General features: G+C 41.7%; 1 protein-coding gene and 1 pseudogene across 1 annotated transcript in view; both read left to right on the forward strand.

The window, feature by feature from the left end:
- The first annotated feature begins 500 nt into the window (after positions 1-500).
- Positions 501-661, forward strand: LOC118661043 (annotated as a pseudogene).
- A 3,868-nt stretch (positions 662-4,529) lies between these two features.
- The window catches only part of RHOJ (ras homolog family member J), an 85,023-nt gene continuing 66,355 nt past the window's right edge, over positions 4,530-23,197 (forward strand). Inside the window, exon 1 of the mRNA XM_036309354.1 lies at positions 4,530-5,288. Within this exon, the coding sequence (XP_036165247.1) occupies positions 5,048-5,288 (241 nt within the window). The 5' untranslated portion in view covers positions 4,530-5,047. The remainder of the gene's footprint in view (positions 5,289-23,197) is intronic.

Here is a 23,197-nt window from a genome sequence, read left to right on the forward strand (position 1 = left end):
CTTATTTTCCCATAGCACTGTGAAGATAATTTACACATTTACTCTCTCATTATTTATTATTTACTTTCTCCCACTAGAATGTACGTTCCATGGGAAAATAATTTTTAAATCTGATTTATTCACCACAATATCCCTAGTACTTGGTAAGTACTCAAAGAATATCTGTTGTAGAAATGGTAAACTGTACTTTCAGCCATTTCCCCAAACCTATACACTACATTTAAAATCATAAAAACAAGTGGTTATTAACAATGATTCTAAAAAGGCTTGGTGAGCAAGTGTGATATGGCCTTCAGATTCAGACTTGGACTTGAACCGCTGCTTCATCACTGAACCTACCACCTCTGTGACGTGGGCCTGAGACTGTTTCCATTTAAGAACAATGGAAATCGTGACACCTGCCGCCCTGATTACTGAAAGGACTGAATGGAATAAGTGTACACAATTTCTTAGCACAGTGTCTAACATACAATAGTTGTTCATTAAATGTTAGAAGATGCATCGTTTCTCAGCCTTTTGGCTAAGATCAAGTGTAGTAAATGTTAGAAGACGAATCTGCCTTTTCTCCTTCCTCCTTGATTATATAAAAGGACTTACTTTCTGCAGCTGGTGCAGGTTGATCAGGGTTAGAAAAGGATTTTACTTTATATGCCAATCCGTCTGCGACAGACGCCTGGAGCACAGGTTTGAGAAGGATCTGGTAGCCATGTCCAGATCCAGCTAGAACCTGTGCCATGATGACATTTACCCTGGTCACGGAGGGGAGAATGGTGGCATCTGAACACCCTGGATTTAATGGCTTACCCTACTGCCTCAAAAAAGAACCTCTGCTTCTTAAAACGCTCATTTGATCTTTCTAACATAACTGTGAGGGGAGCTATATTACACCGGCATCAATTGCAGAATTATATCGAGGTTCAGGAATGAGTGTCCCTGAAGGCAATGACTCAGTCCCCCTGGGGAGGGCGGTTCCTGTCCAGGCTAGTCCTAGGACAGTATGTTAAGTTTGAACACTGCCCAACTGATCCTGAGATTTGGGCCCAGTGGGAGATTCAGGTCAGAACTCCTACAACTAGCAGCCCCTCCCTCCTGCCTCACATCATTCCCACCACCACCAGAGGCCTGACTCTGGAATGGGGGTGACGCATGATGACTGGCTGGGCATCCGGAATCCTAGGAAATACGGCACATTCCTAAGATTAGAGTTGAAGCAGTCTCCTAGGCAGAGGCCAATCCAGAATCAGCGTATCTGATCCTATTGCGTTATTTCCCTGCATAGCTTCGAATTTCAAATACAAAAGAAAGAAAAATAGAGGAGGAAGTCTGGGCTCTTTTTTTCAAAGGCACACCAAAACCGGGAGCCATCAGAGGAGTCAGAATTGTATACAAACATGTTCTGTTGGCATTTGGCAAAATTCACGTGCTGTTGGCATTTGCCAAAGCTCAGAGGACAAGAGGGAGCCAAGGAATTAAGGCCTCTTAGAATGAGCAGGAAATGCCGCCCCACAAGACTTCACCGTGTGCTGCTAAGTTTGTGTAAACTTGGTGCTTGAGGTAAACCACATAATTAATGGCTATGAAACCACTCCCCAGTCATTCCACATGGCCAGGATCCTGAAGGACAGGCATCTGGTAAAGGACATTGTGGCAAACGGTCTCTACAGCACTTCTAAGTTCATACCTAGAAACCTTGGGAATTAAAGTACATTCTCGACCATTCTGCCGGGGCAAGAAATCACAAGTCTTTAAACTTGTGAACCTGTAAGGACAATGATGAATTGTCTTTTTTTCTTTTTTTAAGATTCTGTTACTCTGCTTCAGGTGGATCTTTTAATATTTAAAAAGATTTATTCTTACATGGGCAAATTTGGTCCATATAATAAGCAGGCTATTAAAATTTTAACTTTTCTGCCATTTTTACATGAATGTCTCAAACATTATTCCCTGTACATATTCAATGGTGGGGGGGGGGGGGCGGATAGTAAGAATGATGAAACAAGTTTGAGAAATATAGCCAACATCCTCAACAGCCTTGACCCATGTTTGCATACAATCCAATCTGGTAGATGTACCAACCTTCTGAGTCAGAGGTAAAAGACCCATAATTGGTTGCATCAAGTCTCCTAATTGTCTCTTAAATTGCAGTTCACATGGCAATGGACACGAACTTAAATATCTGTGTCTGATGGCACAAGGTTTAGGTTATACATGGATGTAGCAAAATGTTACCCGATCCAATTTCTCAATTTTTTTTTCCAGACCAAGTGTTTAGTGGGTTGGGGCCTATTTGTAACAGAGGAATTCAGGCTGGGCAGCCATGTTTGAGCACACGGTATTTGAACGGTGTACTTACCCCAGGTCACATTCACTGCCTGGTCTCAGGGACAAGGTCAAAGGCAGAACTCCTCAATGGTCTGCCAAACATGTCTCAGCACATTGTGCTCAAAGTGGTCTTGTTCATCTTCAGGATGGAGTTCTCGACACTGTCAGTCACTCCTCCACCTGCACAGATTTATCTGGCTGCCACTTTCACACTTGAGCTATTTTCTAGAAGAAAAATACAAGTTTTCAAACTGCAATTTCATTACGCCATATTCCAGATGTTTCAGGTAGACTGGATGAAAACACAAGTATATAGATCACGTGCAGTAATGGGTGCTTTCAAATGCTTCAGAATGGCACCACGCATAAACCATTCAACTTTTGCACTGCTGACTCCACCTCACCTAAGTGACCGCTGGTTTTCTAAACCACCTGTGACCCCTGGACAGGAGCCCCACAAACGCTCTCTGGTTTGCAGTCAGGATGGAGCCGTCTGGAACTGGGTGCTCCCAGCCCAGCAACTGAGAGGGAGGTGGGCCCAGTTTGAAGCCCTGAGAAGGGTCAGGTTGGGTGGTCAGCCCGTGTAAGACTTTCTAACACAAGCTTAGGAAAAGGCAGTCACCTACACACAGGTAAACCCACAGGCACAGCACCTGACAAGTAGACAACTGAGTGTTGTCTCCAGGAGGAAGCCTAATGGCCAGTGCCACCTCCCACATTGATTTCTTCCTCTGCCACGAGATGACCGTCCATGTTCTCCATGCGGCTGCTCCACCAGCCTAGATCCCAGAATGAAGGTGACAAAAAGACACACTACAGATGCGTAAGCAAGAAACACACGTGTTATTCTATGTCACGGAGCATTGGGAGCTGTTTGTCATGGCAACATAACCTAGTATATACACCGTAACCCGACTGAAACACCAGCCCTTTATACGAAAGATTTGGGGACATTAAGCACTGTGGTAAATGTAACTGTAGAAGAAATCTGGGCTGTATCTATTACACAGTAGTATATATATGTGGATATATAGAGACTTCTTTCCCACCCTCTACATACACACACACACACACAGAAACCTCCTCAAATCAATTAGATATTCTGAATACTTAAAAATCAGCGCTCAAAAATCTCAACACAGTTGCTCCATCAAAAAAGGACTTGACCCATTTGCCAAAATCATTTGCCGAGTTCCACTTCTTTTCTAAAACCAAGTACGTTAATCAAACGCAGAGCTTCAAAGGGGCTTCATTCTGAGTGATCCAACAGACAAATAAATTAGCTGCCAATGGCTCCTTTGTAATTGACAGGAACCAGGCTGGCCCAAGGGGATGGGGCTAAATCAAAAAGGGGGCCCTCCAAGTAAAAGCAGCATTTGGGGGCCTAAAGCAAATCAATAAAGCTGTCCCACACACTCATTTCCCAGAGTCAGGGTGAGCCAAGCACATGTGTGTTTATTCACTAAAAAGAAGATGCAAATGCGCCACATCTGATGGATTTCTTACGTGCTATGACCATAAAAATGCTTGTGTCTGGAGTACACATTTGTTTGAGCGTCGTGCTCAATGGTGGCAACTTACAAACCTGAATGCGCCCTAACCGGTTTGGCTCAGTGGATAGAGCGTCGGCCCGCGGACTGAAAGGTCCCAGGTTCGATTACGGTCAAGGGCATGTACCTTGGTTGCGGGCACATCCCCAGTAGGAGGTGTGCAGGAGGCAGCTGATCGATGTTTCTCTCTCATCGATGTTTCTAACTCTCTATCCCTCTCCCTTCCTCTCTGTAAAAAATCCATAAAAAAAAAAAAAAAAAAAAAAAAATCTGAACGCACATCTTACACTTATGATCTACCTTTCCCTTTGAAACAATGTAACTAACTCTGGAAGGGTTTTGGGTGTGTGTTTTTTCTCTTTATTGCAGGGAGGAATTGCTTAAGATTTCTCATTTAAGTATGTGAAGAACTGTCCGTTTTTAATTTACAGAGCTTTTAACTGGTGACTCAGAGAGGGATGATGTCATATGTTATCCTAGAACGGCTGGTGTGGTTCTCCCTGCTCACTTACACCATTCCCCTGTTTTCTGTGGCCGACAGTACTCCCCAGTTTCCACCCTTTCATCAGCCTCTTCCCAGCCAGCCACAGGCAAACAGCCTCCCCAGCAGAGGACGAACAGGAAGTCTGACAGCTTGAGTCTGCAGTGGGACCCCTAGTGCTTTCCCACTCCAGGTCCTGGCAGCGTTCCCCACAAGTACAAACACACGCGCACAGAGCTCCCATTGTTGCAGCCTTCCCCAGCCCACGGATCCTAATATGGAATGCAGCAGGAAACCCATGATTTCCTGACACTCGGCAGGCTGGAGGAAGCAAGGGGGAAACTCCATTAAAAAGCCCAGCTCTCCTCCATGTTAGCTGTGAAGTGGGAAATGGGGAAGATTCAGCAAAATCCCGTGTCTGCAGCCAGGCTGGGGAGGGGGAGAGCAGAGTGAAACCCGCAGGCTGTTGAAATTGCCAGACTGCCAGGAAGCCCCTAGTCCTCAGTGAAAATGAGGGTTTCTGGACTCACAGTGCTAGGGAAATGGGACAGACCCTTTTCCTGATTCTCCCAAGTGTGTGTCACCTTCCTTTGCCAGCATGGTGAGCCAGAGGGCATGTGCCAGCTGCCTGCGACAAGTCTGTAGGATCCCAGGGACCCAAAGTAAAGCAAAGTGATCTCAAGCCTGGTGCTTCATGGGCTTTGGGAGAAGCGGGAGAAGCCACGGCGGCCGCTCCGGGGCAGCCGCTGGAGCCGCGAGAATGAACTGCAAGGAGAGTGACAGCAGCTGCGGCTGCGGGGGCAGCGAGGAGAAGAAGATGCTGAAATGCGTGGTGGTGGGGGACGGTGCGGTGGGGAAAACCTGCCTGCTGATGAGCTACGCCAACGACGCCTTCCCGGAGGAGTACGTGCCCACCGTGTTCGACCACTATGCAGGTAAGAGACGGGCGGGAGACCGGTCCCTGCCTGCGGGGTGAGTGGTGCGGGAGGCGGCACCCCGACTTCCCAGGGGCCGGGCCGGTTTCTCTTGTCAGTATTGGGTGCGGGCCTGGCTAGACCCAAGTACCTTAGCATAACATACAACCAAGGACTTTGCTGGAATTATTAGGAGAACAATTGGTACATCGATTTGTATTGTAACACTTTTTCCCCCGTTAAATCAAATGAATAATACTGGGGAAATTCCCTGAAATGCGCCTGAGATTCATCAACTTTTTTTATTGGGAATATTTTAAAATGTAGTATAATTGCATCGCAATTTCTTTTAAAAAAAAGAAATCACCACTAACCACACAACTGTTGAAAGAAGTGCTCTTGCCACTTTTCCTATATTCACCACGGGCCATTCAGAAATGAAAATGTTGGGAATAATAAGCAGCAGAATTGTCATGCTGCTGTAACAATTGGTGCTGTACTACTATGCTTTGATTTTCTTGGGGTTGTGGGTGGGGGGAGAGTAATGAAAGGGTTTAAATATCTATCAGGCGATCTGTATCTTGAAGGAAAGGAAACATTTTTAATTGATAGGTTTTACAAAGTAAAAATAAAGATAAAATAAAATCTGAAACTTTTTAAAGTCTGTCCCCAAAGGACAAAATTGGGGATAAGATAATTTAAAGCGTGATAGTTAACATACTGTAGTCACGACTTAATCCTTCCAGGTATGTATATTTTTAAGCGTTCTAAAGTTTGTAGTGTGACTGCTTATCAATGTGATCTCTTATCTAAATGTTTCCATTTTACTCTTTTTCTCTTAGTTTCCCAAACAAGTCTTATTTAATTTCTTAAAAGCAAGTTCATGAAATTCTTCAGAAGTTCACAACAGCCTCGATTTTATAACTTTTTAAAGTAGTGAGCGGTTTGGTGAGTTGTCAGAGATTAGAGATTTTGTAAGAGGAGCATTTCCTTCCCCTTGGCTCTGGGTCAGACTCCCCAGAGGGGAAGCGGCCCACAGGAAACCTGTGTGAGTGTTGGCTTTGTTGTTATGTGGCTGTTTGGAAGCCTCTTTCTGCAGGAAGTAGCTTCTTTCCAGAGCTAAACAATCACCTAAGGCTCCCCGCCCCTCCTTGGCTTACATGGCTTATGGCAATATTACAGAGCAGACAGGGACAGAGCCACAGTGTCCTTTTCCCAGCCGGTTTTCTGTATTTGTAGAAATTAAGAGCAAATTTGAATGCGGGCTCCCTTAAGCTTTTCTGAAAATACTAGAGTCCCGGTGCATGAAATTTGTGCACTTGGGGGGAGGGGGGGCCCTCAGCCCGGCCTGCACCCTCTCACAGTCCGGGAGCCCTCGGCAGGGGGAGTGGGGAGGGGCTGGGGGGGGGTGTCCAACTGCCACAGAGGCGGGAGAGGCTCCCACCACCACCACTGCACTCGCCAGCCATGAGCCCGACTTCTGGCTGAGCAGTGCTCCCCCTGTGGGAGTGCACTGACCACCAGGGGGCAGCTCCTGCATTGAGCATCTGCCCCCTGGTGGTCAGTGTGCATCATAGCACTGGTCACTCACCCCCCCACACCCCCCATTTAGTCGATTTGCATATTAGCCTTTTATTATTTAGGATAATGACTATGCCCAGGGAAGAATATTTTAATGAGAATAGAATAAAGAGAAGAACAGGTAGGCTTTCACCTTGAGGGGAAAGAATAAATTATGAAACTATGGGGTCTGTGACTTAAAGTTACTAGGATAGTTGTAAGGTTACTTATTCCATATCCTCTTTCTGCCAGAAAAGGAAAACTGGCTGGTACCTAATTTCAAGAACGTTTCGATCAAAGGTGGAACTCAAAATCTCCTAAAGGAAGAGGTTTCAAGTGTTTTTGAAACATATGTATCCCATCCCCATCCTTGAGTGAAGCAATTACAGTGTAGTGTAGAAAGAAAGAGAATAACACCATCTTTACAGATAAAGTCAGCCAATAAAAAACAAACAAAACCAAAAACATTAGCGATCAAAGGCTGAACTACCACTAAATTCCACTAGAGTCGAATTATTTTATATTTCAATTGTGCATATACTTATTGTTATTTGAACATCAATGCATCTTAAAGATTTTGGCTACTCAATGATTTTAGCTCTCAAGAAATCACAGCCACTATACCCAATGCAATCATTTGCACATAGTAGGCATTGCCAAAAATTGTTGTTCCAATTTATACTTTGTACCTTTTCTTAAAATATATATTTTTTAATTTCAGAGAGGAAGGGGAGAGGGATAGAAACATCGATGATGAGAGAGAATCATTGATTGACTGCCTCCTGCATGCTCCTCATTGGGGATTGAGCCCGCAACCCAGGCATGTGCCCCGACCAGTAATCAAACCATGACCTCCTGGTTCATAGGTCAACACTCAACCACTGAACCACACTGGCCTGGCACTTTGTACATTTTTAAGTATGCAATCTTTTCACATGCTTTCAATTAGATTACAAAGGAAATGAAGACATGAGCCAATACATCTAGGATAGTAATTAAGTGAACGTTTCCATCAATAGAGGTATCTCCTCCATCACAAAGACTCTAGCTCCTTTTAACACCATCCTCTAAATCTATGAGCTAAATTCTTACACATGAGAATCTATAACCAATTGTTAAAACAAAACTAAACTAAATAATGCTCTCTTCTTCATGTGGAGTAACCGGTATCCAGTTCCTGTGTCCTACCAGACTATTCTGAAATGACAACCTGCATGCAACTGATTTACTGAATCTTTAGAAAATTGTAGTTCAAGTCAAAGACAGCCTATCCCTTGAATAGGTTTCCCTAATAGATGCCCACCCCAGGAAGGTAGAGATATAATAGTAAGGATGGAAGTATAGCATACCACTCAAAATGGTAAGCTCTGAAGTCAGACAGCCTGGTTCTTGTCCTGACTGGCTCTGCCATTATTGTGTGACCTTGAGCAAGTTACTCAACCTCTCTGTGCCTCAATTATCACAGAAGGAATAAAAGATATAACAGAGGTATTAGGATTTTTTTGGGGGGGGGAGAGGATAAATTAATACATGTAGTTCTTAGAACAGTGCCTTACGGTGGTAGGTGGTAGGTACATCATAGCTATTATAATTAAAATAGGGTTTCTTCACTTACACACACCTTTAAAAGGGAATTAAAATATCACTAAAAGATAAAGACTATAACAAAGAAAAAATATAATTCCAAGAGTGGCCTCCAAATGGAGTAGGGTGTGATGGAGTATGTGTACTGGCCTTATAGTTATCATGAGTATTGATAATTGATAAATATGTACACACGGAGTTATAATAGCGGGATATTCACTTGGGAGAGGAAATATCAGTTGTGCATGAGTGATTATAGAAAAATCAATAACCAACTAAAAAATTTTTTTTCAGTTTTATGAGACTTAATAATTTCCCCTTTTTCCCATGTACCAGAATCCGAAAGTTCATCTCCTCCACGTCGCTTTCCTTGACTCTCCAAGGGGAGCTCCTTGCTCCATCTTCAACCCATCTCCAGAAATGTGTTAACATTTCTAGAACACAACTTCCACCATTGGATAACAGTTTATCTTAGGTCCCCAATCTCACTGTGTTGTGAGCTCTTGAGGGAAAGGGTCATGTCTTGCCAAATCCGTGTTCAGTACTCAGTCCTCGTCTTACTTGATCTCTTGGAGTCTTTTCTTACAGTTTGTTACTCTCCTTGAAACACTTTCTTTACTTGGTTTCAGAGACACCACATTCTCCTGCTCTTTACTGCCCTCACTGGCAGGTCTCTCTCCATCTCTGCTGCTTCCTCCATCTCTTCCCAGCCACTAAGTGCCAGCATTCCTCCGAGCTCAGTCCTTGGCCCTCTTTATTTACACTCATGCCCTGGCTGATTGTATCTTGTGTCGTGGCTTTAAATATTACTTAGACACAGATGACTCCCAAATATGTACTTTGCCCCCAATAACCTCCTGAGACCCAGACTCAGATATCCAACTGCCCACTTGGATATCTAACAGGCATCTCAAACTTAACCTGACCCAAACAGAACTTTTTGTTTCCCCCAATCTACTTCCCCCGCAGGCTTCCCCATAGAAATACATGAACCCAGTTGCTCAGAACAAAAACGCTGGTACTCTCCTTAAATTCTTTCTTCCTTTGACCATGCCTTCCTTCCTCTCCATCCAACCTCTGCCAATAGCTTAACATTCAAAATATATCTCAAACCTGACTACTTCTCCCCACCTCCATGGCCTTCACTCTTATCCAAGCCACCATTATTCCTCATCCAAACTAGTGTAAACACCTCCAGATTCCCTGCTTCTAATATTGTCCCCTATAGTCAGTTCTACACACAGCTGGCAGGGGGATTATCCACAGCCCCAAATCCTCCAATCCCATCACACTCAGACCCCATCATTTATCATGGCCTACAAGGCACTCCATGACTTTGTCCCTGCTCTCTCTCCAACGTCATCTCCTAACTCTGCTCTTCGGTATTTCTGCTCTAGCCACACCAGCCATCTTGATATTCTTCAAACACACTCAACTCTGTCCTCCCTGGAAGACTTTGTATTTGCTCTTCCTCTATAGTATCCAGCCTGACACTATTTCTCCAGATCCTCCTCAACTTCCACTGACTATGCTAGTTAACACATTCATACACATGTAGAGTCACTCTTTTTTTTTTCCAAAATTTTTTATTGATTTCAAAGAGGAAGGGAGAGAGAGAGATAGAAACATCAATGATGAGAGAGAATCATTGATTGGCTGCCTCCTGCATGCCCCCTACTGGGGATCAAGCCCGAAACCCCAGGTTTGTGCCTGCCACCGGAATCAAACCCAGGACCCTTCAGTCCACAGCCAACACTCCATCCACTGAGCCAAACCAGCTAGGGCTGCAGAGTCACTCTTTAACCTCTCATCCTGCTATGTCTTTCTTCATGTTTGGACTACCTGGCATTATACTTATATTTGCTTACCATTTGTATCCCACACTGAAATATATACTCCATAAGGGCAAAGACTTTGTCTTGTTCTACCCTCAGCTTCTAAAATAGAGCCCAACATAGGCCCTCAATAGATAAGCATTGAATAAATGAATTAGTATGCCTTCCTATTTTGGGCCCTTTAGTTCCAAGATAATTCCTGGTCCATTAAAGCTTTGATGAATAAATGAACAAATTGCTGATCCCATAGATATCTCTTTAGGAATGAACATATAAAATTAATATATTTATTATGTAACATATGAACTATTTTGTTCACATATTAAATAATCATTTCATCTCTGCTGGAATTGTGATACATATACATCATTGAATTTGCTTAACCTAAGTAGCCAATATCAGATCTATCAAATATGTAAGTCTAAATGTGTAAATTTCATTTGGTAACAAATGGGATGTACTAAAATTCCTACATATATCCAAAAGCCTGCCTAAATTTTGGATAGCACACTCAAACACTTAAGTTCTTATGTAAAGAGCATGTTCCAGAGTAGCCCCAAGTTCAACTAAGGGCTAGGACTAAAATTTGGGGGCAGTAGAATGATGGTAGAAAGGGTCACGCATGCCTTTTATAGGTATACCTAAGAAATATGTCTGGGCCCTGCTCCCCATTCCCCTCAGGATGGCCCAACATGCCCTAACAACCTTTAGAGCTTTCCCATCTTACCATGGAACAACCACATTTCTTCTCCCATTCTAACTTTATCCTGTCTATAGCTTTGAGTTTTGTAGCAAACCCATCCCTGAGACGGGTCAATAGCAAATAATATTTCACAAGACATGACAAAAGGATAGCACGTTCATTTTGAGCTTAGTCAGACTGCATGTTGAGTTAGACTGTGACCGTGATTTGTATGTTTCTGTTTGTGGGTGTGTGAAATAAGCCCATTCAGCTGAAATCTGGAAAAGATGTACCTCATGCACCATTTCCATCACTCTCAGAGTCAGAGTTGATTTTGTCTGTGGCTCTTTCTTCTATCACCCATTCCGCTTGTCGAAAACCACCTGTGTTTGGAAACTCATTTTTAAGCCACTATTTGCAAACTCAGGCTGCCTATGCAGGAAGTTAACACAATTCATGGAAAAGGGGAGGAATCTAGTTGCTCTATCAACTGAGTGATATGTAAAAGGAAGTTTTCACAGAGATCTGAAAGTCAGTTCTAACTTTTTCCACCTAATTAAATGGTGATTGGTCCAAGGCAGATTCAATCATAACGTTAATGGCCAAAGCAGAGGTGGGTCCAATTTGCAGGGGGGAAATAACATAAGAGAATAAAAAGTGAAAATTTTAAAAGCTCCAGGCCTATACAGGGCTGTGACACAGTTCTGCCCATTAGAGAACATTTACTCAATCGTTTCTCTTTTGTTCCTTCTAAAGACACCTGAGAGTCTCTGAAGAATGGGTCATGTTTTGTAAGCCAAAAGGAAACCTAAACAACTCTCATGGGACATTAAAATAAATCACCAGGATTTTAACTTTAGAGACAAATCTAAAAGAAATTAGTGAAAGGGGAGACAAAAATGGGCCAGTGGAATCATTCACTCTATTCCTTCTAAATGTAATGATGCTCAAAACACAGTCTTGTAGGTACCCAAACCCCCAATATCTCTTTTTTACGGCACTGTGATGTGTGTCTAATGCTTTTTCTGGACTCATGGAGGCTACACCAAAGGCACAGTGACAGGAATTATATGGTTAGTTCCTTCCACAGTCTACACTGCGAAGCCTATGAGACCCATCAGGGTCAGAGGCTCCAGGGGTAGAAATTACACTCAAAAAGCAAAAGTATAGTGCAGAGGTGGTAAGTTGTGAAATGCTTCTCTCAGGAGTAAAAAAAAAAGAAGAAGAAGAAAGAAAATTAAATATCTATGACCAGAGTGACCCAGGAAAAGCCATGCTCCCAGGTTTAGAAACTGCACCTGGAGAACCTGCCTACCTCCCAGTGTTAGCTGCCCGCAAATCAAGGATTGTAACCAATTCAGGCTGCAGCGGACAGGCTCCCAGCAACTGAGGCTTCTAGTTCCACAGAGCCTGGCTCCCTTCGCTGACCAGCTAGGAAATGCTTCATAAATTTTACTACTTAACTGCCCGTTGAGGTTGGGCTTCAGGTAAACAGTATTTTATCTCTGAGATGGCTTTCCCCAAATCTGCCATCTCTCTCTCTCTCTTTTTGTCAGTCAAATAGCAAACTGGGCTCAGTACATTGGGTGTCTATGTTTTTGGATACAGTCGGCCTATTCTACAAATGTAGGTAAAGGTAGACAACACAAGGCCTCTCGGGAAAGGACAGGGAAGAAAACAGAGACTGTCTCTCTCATCGATCATGAGCACATGATCACAAAGGTCTGTGGAGGCCCTGCCCACTGTGTGAGGATACAGGTTCTGATCAGGCAGAAAACTTACTTTCCCACAAACAAAAAATCCACGCCACCCCTTGGGTATGTTAGCAGAATCCAAACAGTTAATTTTCCGGGTGTAGCGCAGTCAGGATAAATCCCATCATGAATTCAGTAGGGACCGTCTGTGAGTCATGGAGAGCCTGGCATCATTCCTGATACTCTGAACTTTTGGATTTGCTCAATGTTCACAAAACAAAAAGAGCTGATTCATGCGTATTCACTCAGCATTTTGTCTTGGTTCACAATACAGCTTTCATTCAGGGTGTTCATCATTCCCAATCTCAGTATGTGGTAGTATTAATTATGAAACCCGAACACCATAAGAATGTGTATGTTAATAGCAATAATGACAACTGTACACTCCTATAGTCCTTCAGTCCCACTTGTATTTTCATACATGGATGGTTTCCTCCTCACGATGACCCTATGACAGTGATGCCGAACCTTTTGAGCTCAGCGTGTCAGCATTTTAAAAAACCCTAACTTAACTCTGGTGCCGTGTCACATATAGAAATTTTTTGATATTTGCAACCATAATAAAACAAAGATTGATATTTTTGATATTTATTTTATATATTTAAATGGCATTTAACAAAGAAAAATCAACCAAAAAAATGAGTTCGCTGTCACCTCTGACATGTGTGTCATAGGTTCGCCATCACTGCCCTATGAGGTGCTACTATTTTCCCAATTTTACTAATGAGGAAATCAAAGCACAAAGATATTTACCAATTTGCCCAAGGTCAGATACCTTGCAAAGGAAGAAGTGAAGGCCATGAAACAGTAAACAAACAAGTAAGCAGTGTATCGGTTTAAGCTAATAACATTAATCAAAAAGCCAATGTTAGCTAGCCTGCTATCACAATCAGACCCAAACATGTAAGGGATTCACACCGCAGTTAAGGGTGTCCCTTGCTAATGTCATGGTCTTGGGCGGGCATTCAAGTCAGTGGGGCTGCTCTCTTCCATATGGTGATCTAGGGACTTGGGCTCCTTGCATCTTGTGACCCTAGGATCTCCAGTTATCTGCACCCAAGCAGCCTAATGAGAAAGAACATGTTGAAACTTGAATAGAAAGTTTTATGGGCCAGGTCTGGAAGTGACAGGCATCATTTCTAGTAGCACTCCGGAGGGGATAACTTAGTGACAAGGCCACACCTCCCTCTACGCGAGGCCGGGAAATGAAGCCCACCTACGTGGCCAAAAAAGGGAAGAATGGATTTTGGTGGAAACTAGCCATCTCTGCCTGCATCAGACTCTCAGTCACCAAATACCCTTGCACACTTTTTCCCACCGGCAAAACAAACTCACCCTTTTCCTAAGAGGAACCACCTGGGGTCCCATCCTGTCAATGAAGCAGGTCAAAGTCCAGCGTCTGCAGGTGGCACACTGTCCTTTCCATCTGATGGAGATGTGGCTCCTGTGGTCCAATGGAAGACTAATTATCTGTCCTATATGCACAATCACTCCCTGGACAATGACAGGTGGGGATGGGATAACCAAAATACTCCAGTCCCCTTTCAAAAAAAGGAAGAATGGGTGACACATAGCAATAACAGACCCTGAAGGCAAACACAGGGAAGACCCTGCCCTGGAAGTGGGGGGAATTGATCCTAACGCCGTTGTCTGAGAGGAATTCCTTCATCCATTATTCTTGACTTTCTCTGGCGAGGCTCTTCAGGTTTTTCTTCCTCATCCATTATCCTGTGGGACTCACATCTGAATTGGAACTGAGAGGGTATGTTTTCCTTGGGGGCTGCACAACTTCAGAGCCTGTTTCTTACTTGTGCAGTTTGGGGGCTCAAGTGGTTTTTGGGTTGTTGGTTTTTTTTTGTAGTCATAGCATATTTAATCCAAGCTTGACGTTTCTTTGGAAATACAACTCTCTCCAAATTTTACTGGGCTTCTGGTAAGTTCCATGTGTCAGCAACCACATCTAAGACTGAAGTGTCTTTTCTAGACATAATTTCTTAAACATGTGTTATTTGTCTGCTTCCTCTAACCAATGCCTTTTGCTCTCAAATTAACCTTGGCTACCTGGAGGCCCTATGAAGCAGTAGGCTTAGATAGAAGGGCAATACTTGCTGGGTCTTATCTCTGACCCAGAGATGATTCTCCTATTTAAATGGAGAAATGAATATTGTTGCTCAAATCCGCTTTGTTTGTTTTTTTGCTCAAACCTTTTTTTAATTGTATCTTTTATTTGTGGAATCCCAAAATAATCAATTTTCCCTGGCCAGGTAGCTCAGTTGGTCAAAGCATCGTCCCAATGTGCCAAGGTTGTGAGGAGGGGAGGGGGAAGCAAACCCACAATCCAGGCACGTGCCCTTGACCGTGAATCGAACCCTCAACCCTTTGATACTCGGGATGATGCTCTAACCACAAGCACACCAGTCAGGACAATAAATAAATATCTTTTAAAAACAATCAACTTTCCAATTGTATAAGGCCCTTAATATGTGTTCTATTTATCTCTGCTTTAAAAACAACAAATTCAGCTCTTTTCTTCCTTGTAACACCTTGCTAAACACAGCAAGAATTCTGGCACTTCCCAACCTTCCCTTTGAGTGTTATAAACTCTCCATGAACTAGGTTTATCTTCCATGTTTCACAAACAGCCTTGTAAAATATTTTTCCACAGAAGATCATAGATCTTTAACTTTCCAGCCTGTTCTGTGTTGTTGTTTTTTTATCACCTGCCACTTAATGGCTAAGCCAACACTTTTTAAGTGGTTTTTTTTTTTAATGAGGGCAGCACACAAGATAGGATAGGATGCTATAACAAATAGGCTCTAATATACAGTGATTTAAACTATTAGAATTCTATTTCTTGCTCAGATCACAGACCTGAGCAAGTATTCACATTGGTGAGATGGTTCATTCCATGCGGTCATTCATGGATGGACTTCTTTCCACCTTGTGACTCTGCTGTTGCCTAGGACTTTGTAGTGCTCTGTACCTAGACAGTGAGAGATGAAAGGACATGAAGGAGTGAAGGCAAGGAGTAATGGGTGGGCCAGGTCCACTAGCTGCTTACACCCCAGTTCTGTTCACATTTCATTGGAGAGAAGTTAGACCCTCGGCCACGCATAATTGTAAGAAAGTTGAGCTATAGGCCCAAAGAAAGAGAAAAACAGTTTTAATAGATTTTACATTAAATACACTAGACCCACATAACAATATAAACTTCCCTAAGCATCACATTTAGTCAGGTGTTTACTCAACTACAAATGACATTCCTGTATTTCTTAAGTTTGCCTGGTCATCAGAAAAACCTGCTTGTTAAAAATGCAGTCTTTGGTCATCCAAGGCTGCTACACCAGACCCACTAAGAAATAGAGCTGCAAATATAAACTTCTATAACAACCTTAGGCATTCCTGATCAGATGAACCCTACGAAACTCCCATGTTAGAGTTCAAAACCATTTGGAGATTGTAAGTTCATAGTTTGATCTAATGTAATTTAGCAAGTTCAAAAAACCCTTCTTTATGCTATAAAGGTGCCTATAAATCAAGTTAAGAGGAACAATTCTATAATCAACCATCAATCAGTAAAAAAGCCATTTAACATATATAAATTATACATATATAATTTTATATATGAATAATGTGTGTGTGTGTGTATATATATAAAACAACAAATTTTATATTTATTTCTATAAATAAATATAACATGTAATTATATATATGATTTCTTGACTTGATAGTTTCTAACGGGAGAAAATGTATAAAACCAGAAGAGGCCTTCAGAGCTGCTCAAAAACAGCTAGGAAATTCCTAAATGAGGGACCAGAGTGCTTGCCAAAAAGATCTGTACCCATGGCTGGGACATAGAGACCCAGAACGAAAGAGAACATACAAGGCTGAGAACTAGAAAGTGTTGGGAGAAGGCTGGTGGGAAGCTGGGAAAGCCTCGAAGACTCAGAACAGAGATAACTGGGGACTATAAACCAGGGCAGGAGGGAGACTAACCAGGCTACCTTGGGGGCACCAAGCAGGAGGGAGACTAACCAGGCTACCTTGGGGGCACCAAGCAGGAGGGAGACTAACCAGGCTAACTTGGGTGCACCAAGCATGAGCTGCTGGGAGAAAAGCCGCAGTCCTGATTAGCACGGCTTTATAAGTACTAGTATGAATGGCTGTTGGCTGAGCCTGCTGCCTGTAAAACAATAATCAGCAAGACTGAGGTCTTCAGAAGGTCACTGAGGGAAATCAGAGAACACCTACCCTCTGGAGCAAAGGAGTCTTAAAAAACAGGAAGGAGCCTGAAACCCTTGGGGTGGTTGGGGGGGTTCTGTCTTGGACACTGTTATAGCTCTTCCATCTCCATCCAACTCTACTATTGTGAAATGAACAGAAACATCTGTTTCCCTTCTGAAAACCCTTCTGTTCTTCATGCTTTGACCTCACATTTGGAGAAAAGGAGAAAAAGATGGAAAGTCGCCTAAAATTCAATTTCTCAGAGTCCAAAAAGTTTCAACTTGGACTAGAATCTGGTTCCTGAAAGAGACGGCGTGTAAATTATGGAAGAGGCAGAAATTGCGTAACTGGGACTCAGGCAACCTTGTCTGAACAACCAATTGATAAGCACTCTTGCTAGTGAGGAACCAAGCCTTCCGTTGGAGCCTCTCCAGCTTTTCTTAAGGCAAATTAGTAAATGAGGACTTAGAATGTGACTCTACTCGCCAACAACAGAGAAACAATGATCTGGGCGGCCGAAGCAGAATGCACCATAAGGAACAAAACTGCTTCCTTATCCTTTTGCAGCAAGATTTACAGTTTCTTAATAAAATAGTAATTAGCTAGTTATTTAATATGTGTCGAGCCCTGTGTTACCACTGCTATCTTTCTTGAGCCTAACATTATCTCCAGGTAATAAGTATCTTCATTTCGTAGGCAAGAAACCTGAAACTCAGAGAAGTAACTTGTCCAACATCACATGGCTAAGTGTCAGAATGGATATTCAAATCTACCTAGTTCAAATGTCACCTCCTCAATGAGGCCAGACCACCCTGATTAAATTGGCTCCCTTTCAAAACCTGATTATTCCCTCTGTAGTCATTATGTTGTTTGTTTAATTGCCCATTGCTTATCTCATCATAGAATGTACGCTTCATGAAGGCAAGGTTCTTTCTGTCTCATTTACTTTTATGTCCCCAGTGCCTGGGAATGAGGCTACAACCCAGCAATGCCTACTGAATAAATGACTGCTTAATAGAATGAATGAATGAATGAATGAATGACATCCAAGCATCTCACAGTCTTAACCACTGCAATACACTAAAGTTAGTAAGCCTGTGTGAAGTGTCAGGATAATTTTCTATGTTGAATTTAACCCTCCCACATCCTAAAAGGATATATCCTAAGAATCATGAACATACATTCTGAAATATTATACTGCCTTTGTTTAAAACATATAAAACAATTTTATTTTTTTAGGGAAAAAAATTCCAAAAGGTTTTGCTTCCAATCAAATTTCAAACTTATGAATTCTGAATAATTTAACTAGGCAAAAAGTTGTTTCCCCGATTATATTAAAGATTTCTATTTGATATCTGTTTTTCAGATGTCATATACTACAGGCAAAAAAAAGAAAAATTTAAATCCTTAAAGTAGATACTGTACAATTTTTTTCAAATAATGAGGTAAATTAAGGGAAAAAACATTAAGTCAGTAATCTCCTTAATATATATCAGATATAAGCCTCTTAAGAATTATAAGCGATGTTTATAAATTGCAGCCATTCATTCTCTAGAAAGTGTACTAATTTTCAGCTGGCATGCTTGCAAGAAATTCAATGAACATGTTCATATATATTAATAATGGGGCACTTTATACTTGTCAAAGTAAGAGTTGTTAGGAGAAGAATGGCTATGCTCTCTCTCCCCTCCAATCATATTGGATTAGCTTGCTCTATGAGCCCTAAATGCTTCTTTTCTCAACTAAAATGAATTTCATATGACACTTGCAATAGTTCAAGATGGTAAATAAGAGCCTTAAGAATATTCAAAAATAAACAGGTTTTAACCAAAACTTTCAAAAGAGACAGAGTGAATATTCAATCTTAAGTGTCAACATTAGGCACAAACTTTGCTGTAGAGGTTTTACACTATTCTTTTCATTCATTTACCCTCCTAATAACTCTCTATACCAGCCTCCCTGTTAGGTGAAATTAATTAGGTGGCAGATCAAAGCCACTTCCTCTCACTCAAGTTCAGCAAGGATAGTGAAATCCTCATTATCATGCACAGAATAATGAGTCTTAATGTATTTGAAGACCAAGGAAATTTTCATCCTTGTCATCCTGAGGTAATAAATACATCCAGACCTTTCCAACGCCCATTAAATATATAACCCATTCTTTTCCCATTTTTAATGGGAAGCTCCTCAAGAATTCACTTCAAGTCCATCACAAACAACTTGTATTTCAAACCCATAGCCAACACACAGTAGCTTTTGTAATTTTTTGGCAGGAATGGGTATCTTGTCAACAGGGTTAGGTGCAGCCCTAACAGGATATAGAAGTCTAGACTAAATAATCTTTTTGATCACCACTATCTTACATCTCTTCCCCTTGTTATGAGGAAAATAATGTGTTCTTAGGTTGAAACATGTTTTGGTATTACAGGAAACATTTTGGTCCCTGTGGTTACCATAGAGCACTGTTTTATAGCAGTGAATACTCATGCTGACATTGTAACAGACAAGCTAGTATTACTGGGATTTAGTATGTAGCAGATTACAAATCATCCTGACTTTTATGCTTCATTCACTTCCTATCCATTAACATAGTAAAACCTTCTTAAGGGTAGTGTACATCAGCCAAACACGCTATTTAGCAATTTCACCAGTAACCACAGATTGAATTCCAGTTTTGCAAAAGGAACTGTTCCAGGGTAATCTAGAACTCGGTCCAAGGTCATCTAGAACTCAGTGGATTCTTCTGGATACAAAAATAAATCTTCGTGCCAACCTATACACAAACCCTGAATTATCTACAAGAGGTCATAAGAGTTATTTTGGACCCTACCACATTATAAACTAGCCTGAAGCATAGTAATGTACACAGTAAAAGAAGTTATTTCACATTGTGCCTATTATATATGTGGGTCCTCAAGTCATTTCCAAAATTTCAACTGATATCCAAGTGTTAGCACTTACAGTAGTAGGGAAGCTATGGAAGGAGGTCAGGAATATAGATTAATCGACTCATAGCTTTCAAAGGACCTACACATCATTTGAAAAAACACATTTTATTTGCTTTCACTGTAACAAGGAGCTAGTACATCCATCATAGCTTTCCTCTATGAAATCATCACTGCCTCAGCTTTCCCATCTGTCACCATGTCGTGAACAGTGAAGACCATTGCCTACGAAATGGGGAAGAGAATTTCTATTCCATTGACAGAGGCACTTAGTTCCACTTTCACAGCCAACATCTGGTTACTTTCACAAACCCTGCAATTAGCTCAAAACCCAGAGAAAAAAAGTGAAGCAGTTTTAGGTTGAGATGAATCAGCCCACAGAATGACCCATTTGGCCCATTAAAAATTGTTCACATTTTTCTCTTTCTTTGTAAAAGGGCACCAACGACCTTTAAATGAAATAACCAAAAATGGTGACTTTGGAAGATTTAATGCATTTTTTTTCTTTTCATGGTTCTTAAAATCAATAATCTACTATTAAAAGATATATGACATGTTCAAGAAAGAGCCACACTAAAATGGTTTTGGTTCGTATTGAGTTCTCCTACTTCTTTTTTTAAGGACCCTAAACTTGCTTTGGTATGTACATGAGCTTTGCTTCCCCTCTGAGGAAAGGGAGGCCCCCCTTCTCAAAGAAAGGCAATGCTGTATTAATTTGACAAGAAGCTCCTGATTAGCCAGATTTCATGCTAATACCATTTAAATGTTATCCTTTATTAAGGGAAAAAATGTAAGAAGTATTTTAATGGTATATGTGAGAATCACAGAAACTCAGTTATGGAAATTACATTGTGATAGAAGAGGAATGAAGAAGGGTGGAGTGTTTCTTCCTCGGGGAGTTAATCAGTGATTCAGAAGGAAGAATGCAAGTCCACCCCTGAGCGATGTCTATCAAGTCTATGGGAAGAGAAAATTACGTAAACTGTCTCTGTGCTTTTTCAAGGACAAAGTTCTTTCGGGCTCAAATCCTTGTACTTTTTCCACAAGGATCCATCAGGATCCTTTCTTGGGTACAGATAACAATCCTCCTCTATTATTTTTCAAATTTCTGCTTTTTTCTTGTTTCAATATCAAGTCTCAGAAACAAGATCCTTATATTCTAGGGATGAAGACTAATAAAGAAAATACTTTGTCCCTGGAATCCATGACTAGGTAACACCTTACTCCCCAAGAGAGGTGCTATTTAAAAGCAGGATCTGCCTGGAGTCCTGTTCTGCTGGATCAGTGTATGCATGTAACATGAGAAAACTAGATGTTCTTAGAGAAGAGGTGTTTGTGTGTGTGTGTGTGTGAGAAAGAGAGAGAGAGAGAGAGAGAGAGAGAGAGAGAGAGAGAGAGAGAGAGAGAGAGGAGGGTGGAAGAGAGAGAGAGAGAGAGAGAGAGAGAGAGAGGAGGGTGGAAGAGAGAGAGAGAGAGAGAGAGAGAGAGAGAGAGAGATCCCAACTCTCTTGATAGGAAAAGAAGAAAGGAGGTATATCTCTCTATATATATAAAAGGCTAAGTGTCCGTCCTTCCCTCTGACCAGTAGCAATGATGCTCATTGACCACCAGGGGACAGACGCTCAATGCAGAGATGCCATGACGTGCACTGGCCATTTAAAAATAAACGGCACCACGGACCTGGCACTGACAAACCAACGCTTGGCTTCCCCCAAGTAGGACACAGGCCCCACCACCACCCCAGAGCGACAGCCAACCAATCGCAGCTGACGCTGCCATGGCGCAAAATGCGGCCCACAGCCCAGCCCAGCCTGGAAACAGTCACTGTTGGCACTGGGTAATGATGTCACATAGCAATGGCTGGCTTCCTCTCCCTAGTGACTAAGCCTCCTTGGAGTTTCTTCAGCCCAGGAACACGGCTTGCTTTATAGCCAGGTGCAAACATTTTACACTGTAACCAAATGTTTGTGAAGCATTTTCCCATCTCATTTGATCCTCACAGAAGTCCTGGAGTAGGTATATAGGAGAGTCAGTGGAATGCTATTTTCTTTTCATTAGCAAGACAATGGAGATTTAGAAAGTTTAGAAACTTGACCCAACTGAAAAGAAGTAAGAAATGGTGAACTTGAAAATTACTACAGGTTTTCTCACTGTGCAGAATATATTGTCAAACACTGCTGCAGTTAAATATTTTACCCTTTGTTCCCCCTGCCTGATCTACAATAATAATCTGCTTTGTGTTGATATTTACTGCTGTGTTGCTGACAATTACCTGAAAGAGAAGTTGGGGTGCTTCACTGGGCTGGAAAAAGTTTAGCTAAATCAGAAAGCAGGTAATTAAGCAAGTTTATTCTATATATATAAAAGGCTAAGTTGACTTGCACATGCACCAATCGTACGCATGTGTTTCAATCTGTCAATTTCGATCGTGAATTTGGTTGACACTTCTATTATAGATAAAGGGCGAATAGCGATATTAAAATATTTCTTCTAATTAATTTCCTTTCAATGTGCACAAATCCATGTACCGGGACACTAGTATATTAATATTCCTCAGGTATTGCCCTTACACAATTCTGCTTTTCCAGATCAGGGTTCAATCTCATCCCCGTAAATAGACTGCAACATGTTTTGTTTGTTTTTAAGAGAAGATGGTATTATCCATAAACACTCTTAAAGCTTCTATAGTCTCATTTTATAGTTCAATTTTACCCTGAGTACCTCTAAAAATATCTTGTTGAGCAAATTTATTATCACTATAACTCTCTCTAACATGAAATTTCGTATTGAAACCAAGTTATCTAGGAAGTAACCTGTCTTCTTGATAACAATGTTGTAAGGTTCCCCAGGTAACTAATCTGTATTAGCCAAACATCCTTAAGAAATTACAAATTACATAATGCACATGAAAACATTTTGTGTGCTAGAAAGCACTATCCAATGCTATTTTTTCTTATTTGTAATAAATCAATTTATTAAATGCACTACAAGTATAGAATGACATAAGAAGTAATTAGTCACAAGGTACAGCAACGGCATAAAACCAAACATCCTCGTTCCCCAGGACCACATCCCTAGGAATGCAATCAATCCTTATTTGTTCCTCTACACATGCCTAAGCAGCATGGATGCTCCAGTGCCAGAAATCAGGCTCAGGACAGAGATCTCTGCTTTGTGTGCTGTACCTCACGCACACAGGTTGCTTGTTGCTTTTGTGGGTGGGAAACGCCTCAGAACTGCTGGCGTTATCTCAGCAGCAGACGTGGGAGGGGAGTATAAGGGTCTCCACAGCCCAAGACATCCAGCTGCAGTACCAGAAAAAATAGTTTCTAATCAAGCATGTAAA

Source organism: Myotis myotis, unplaced genomic scaffold (genome assembly GCF_014108235.1).
Source record: "Myotis myotis isolate mMyoMyo1 unplaced genomic scaffold, mMyoMyo1.p scaffold_m19_p_1, whole genome shotgun sequence".
NCBI classification, from domain to species: Eukaryota; Metazoa; Chordata; class Mammalia; order Chiroptera; family Vespertilionidae; genus Myotis; species Myotis myotis.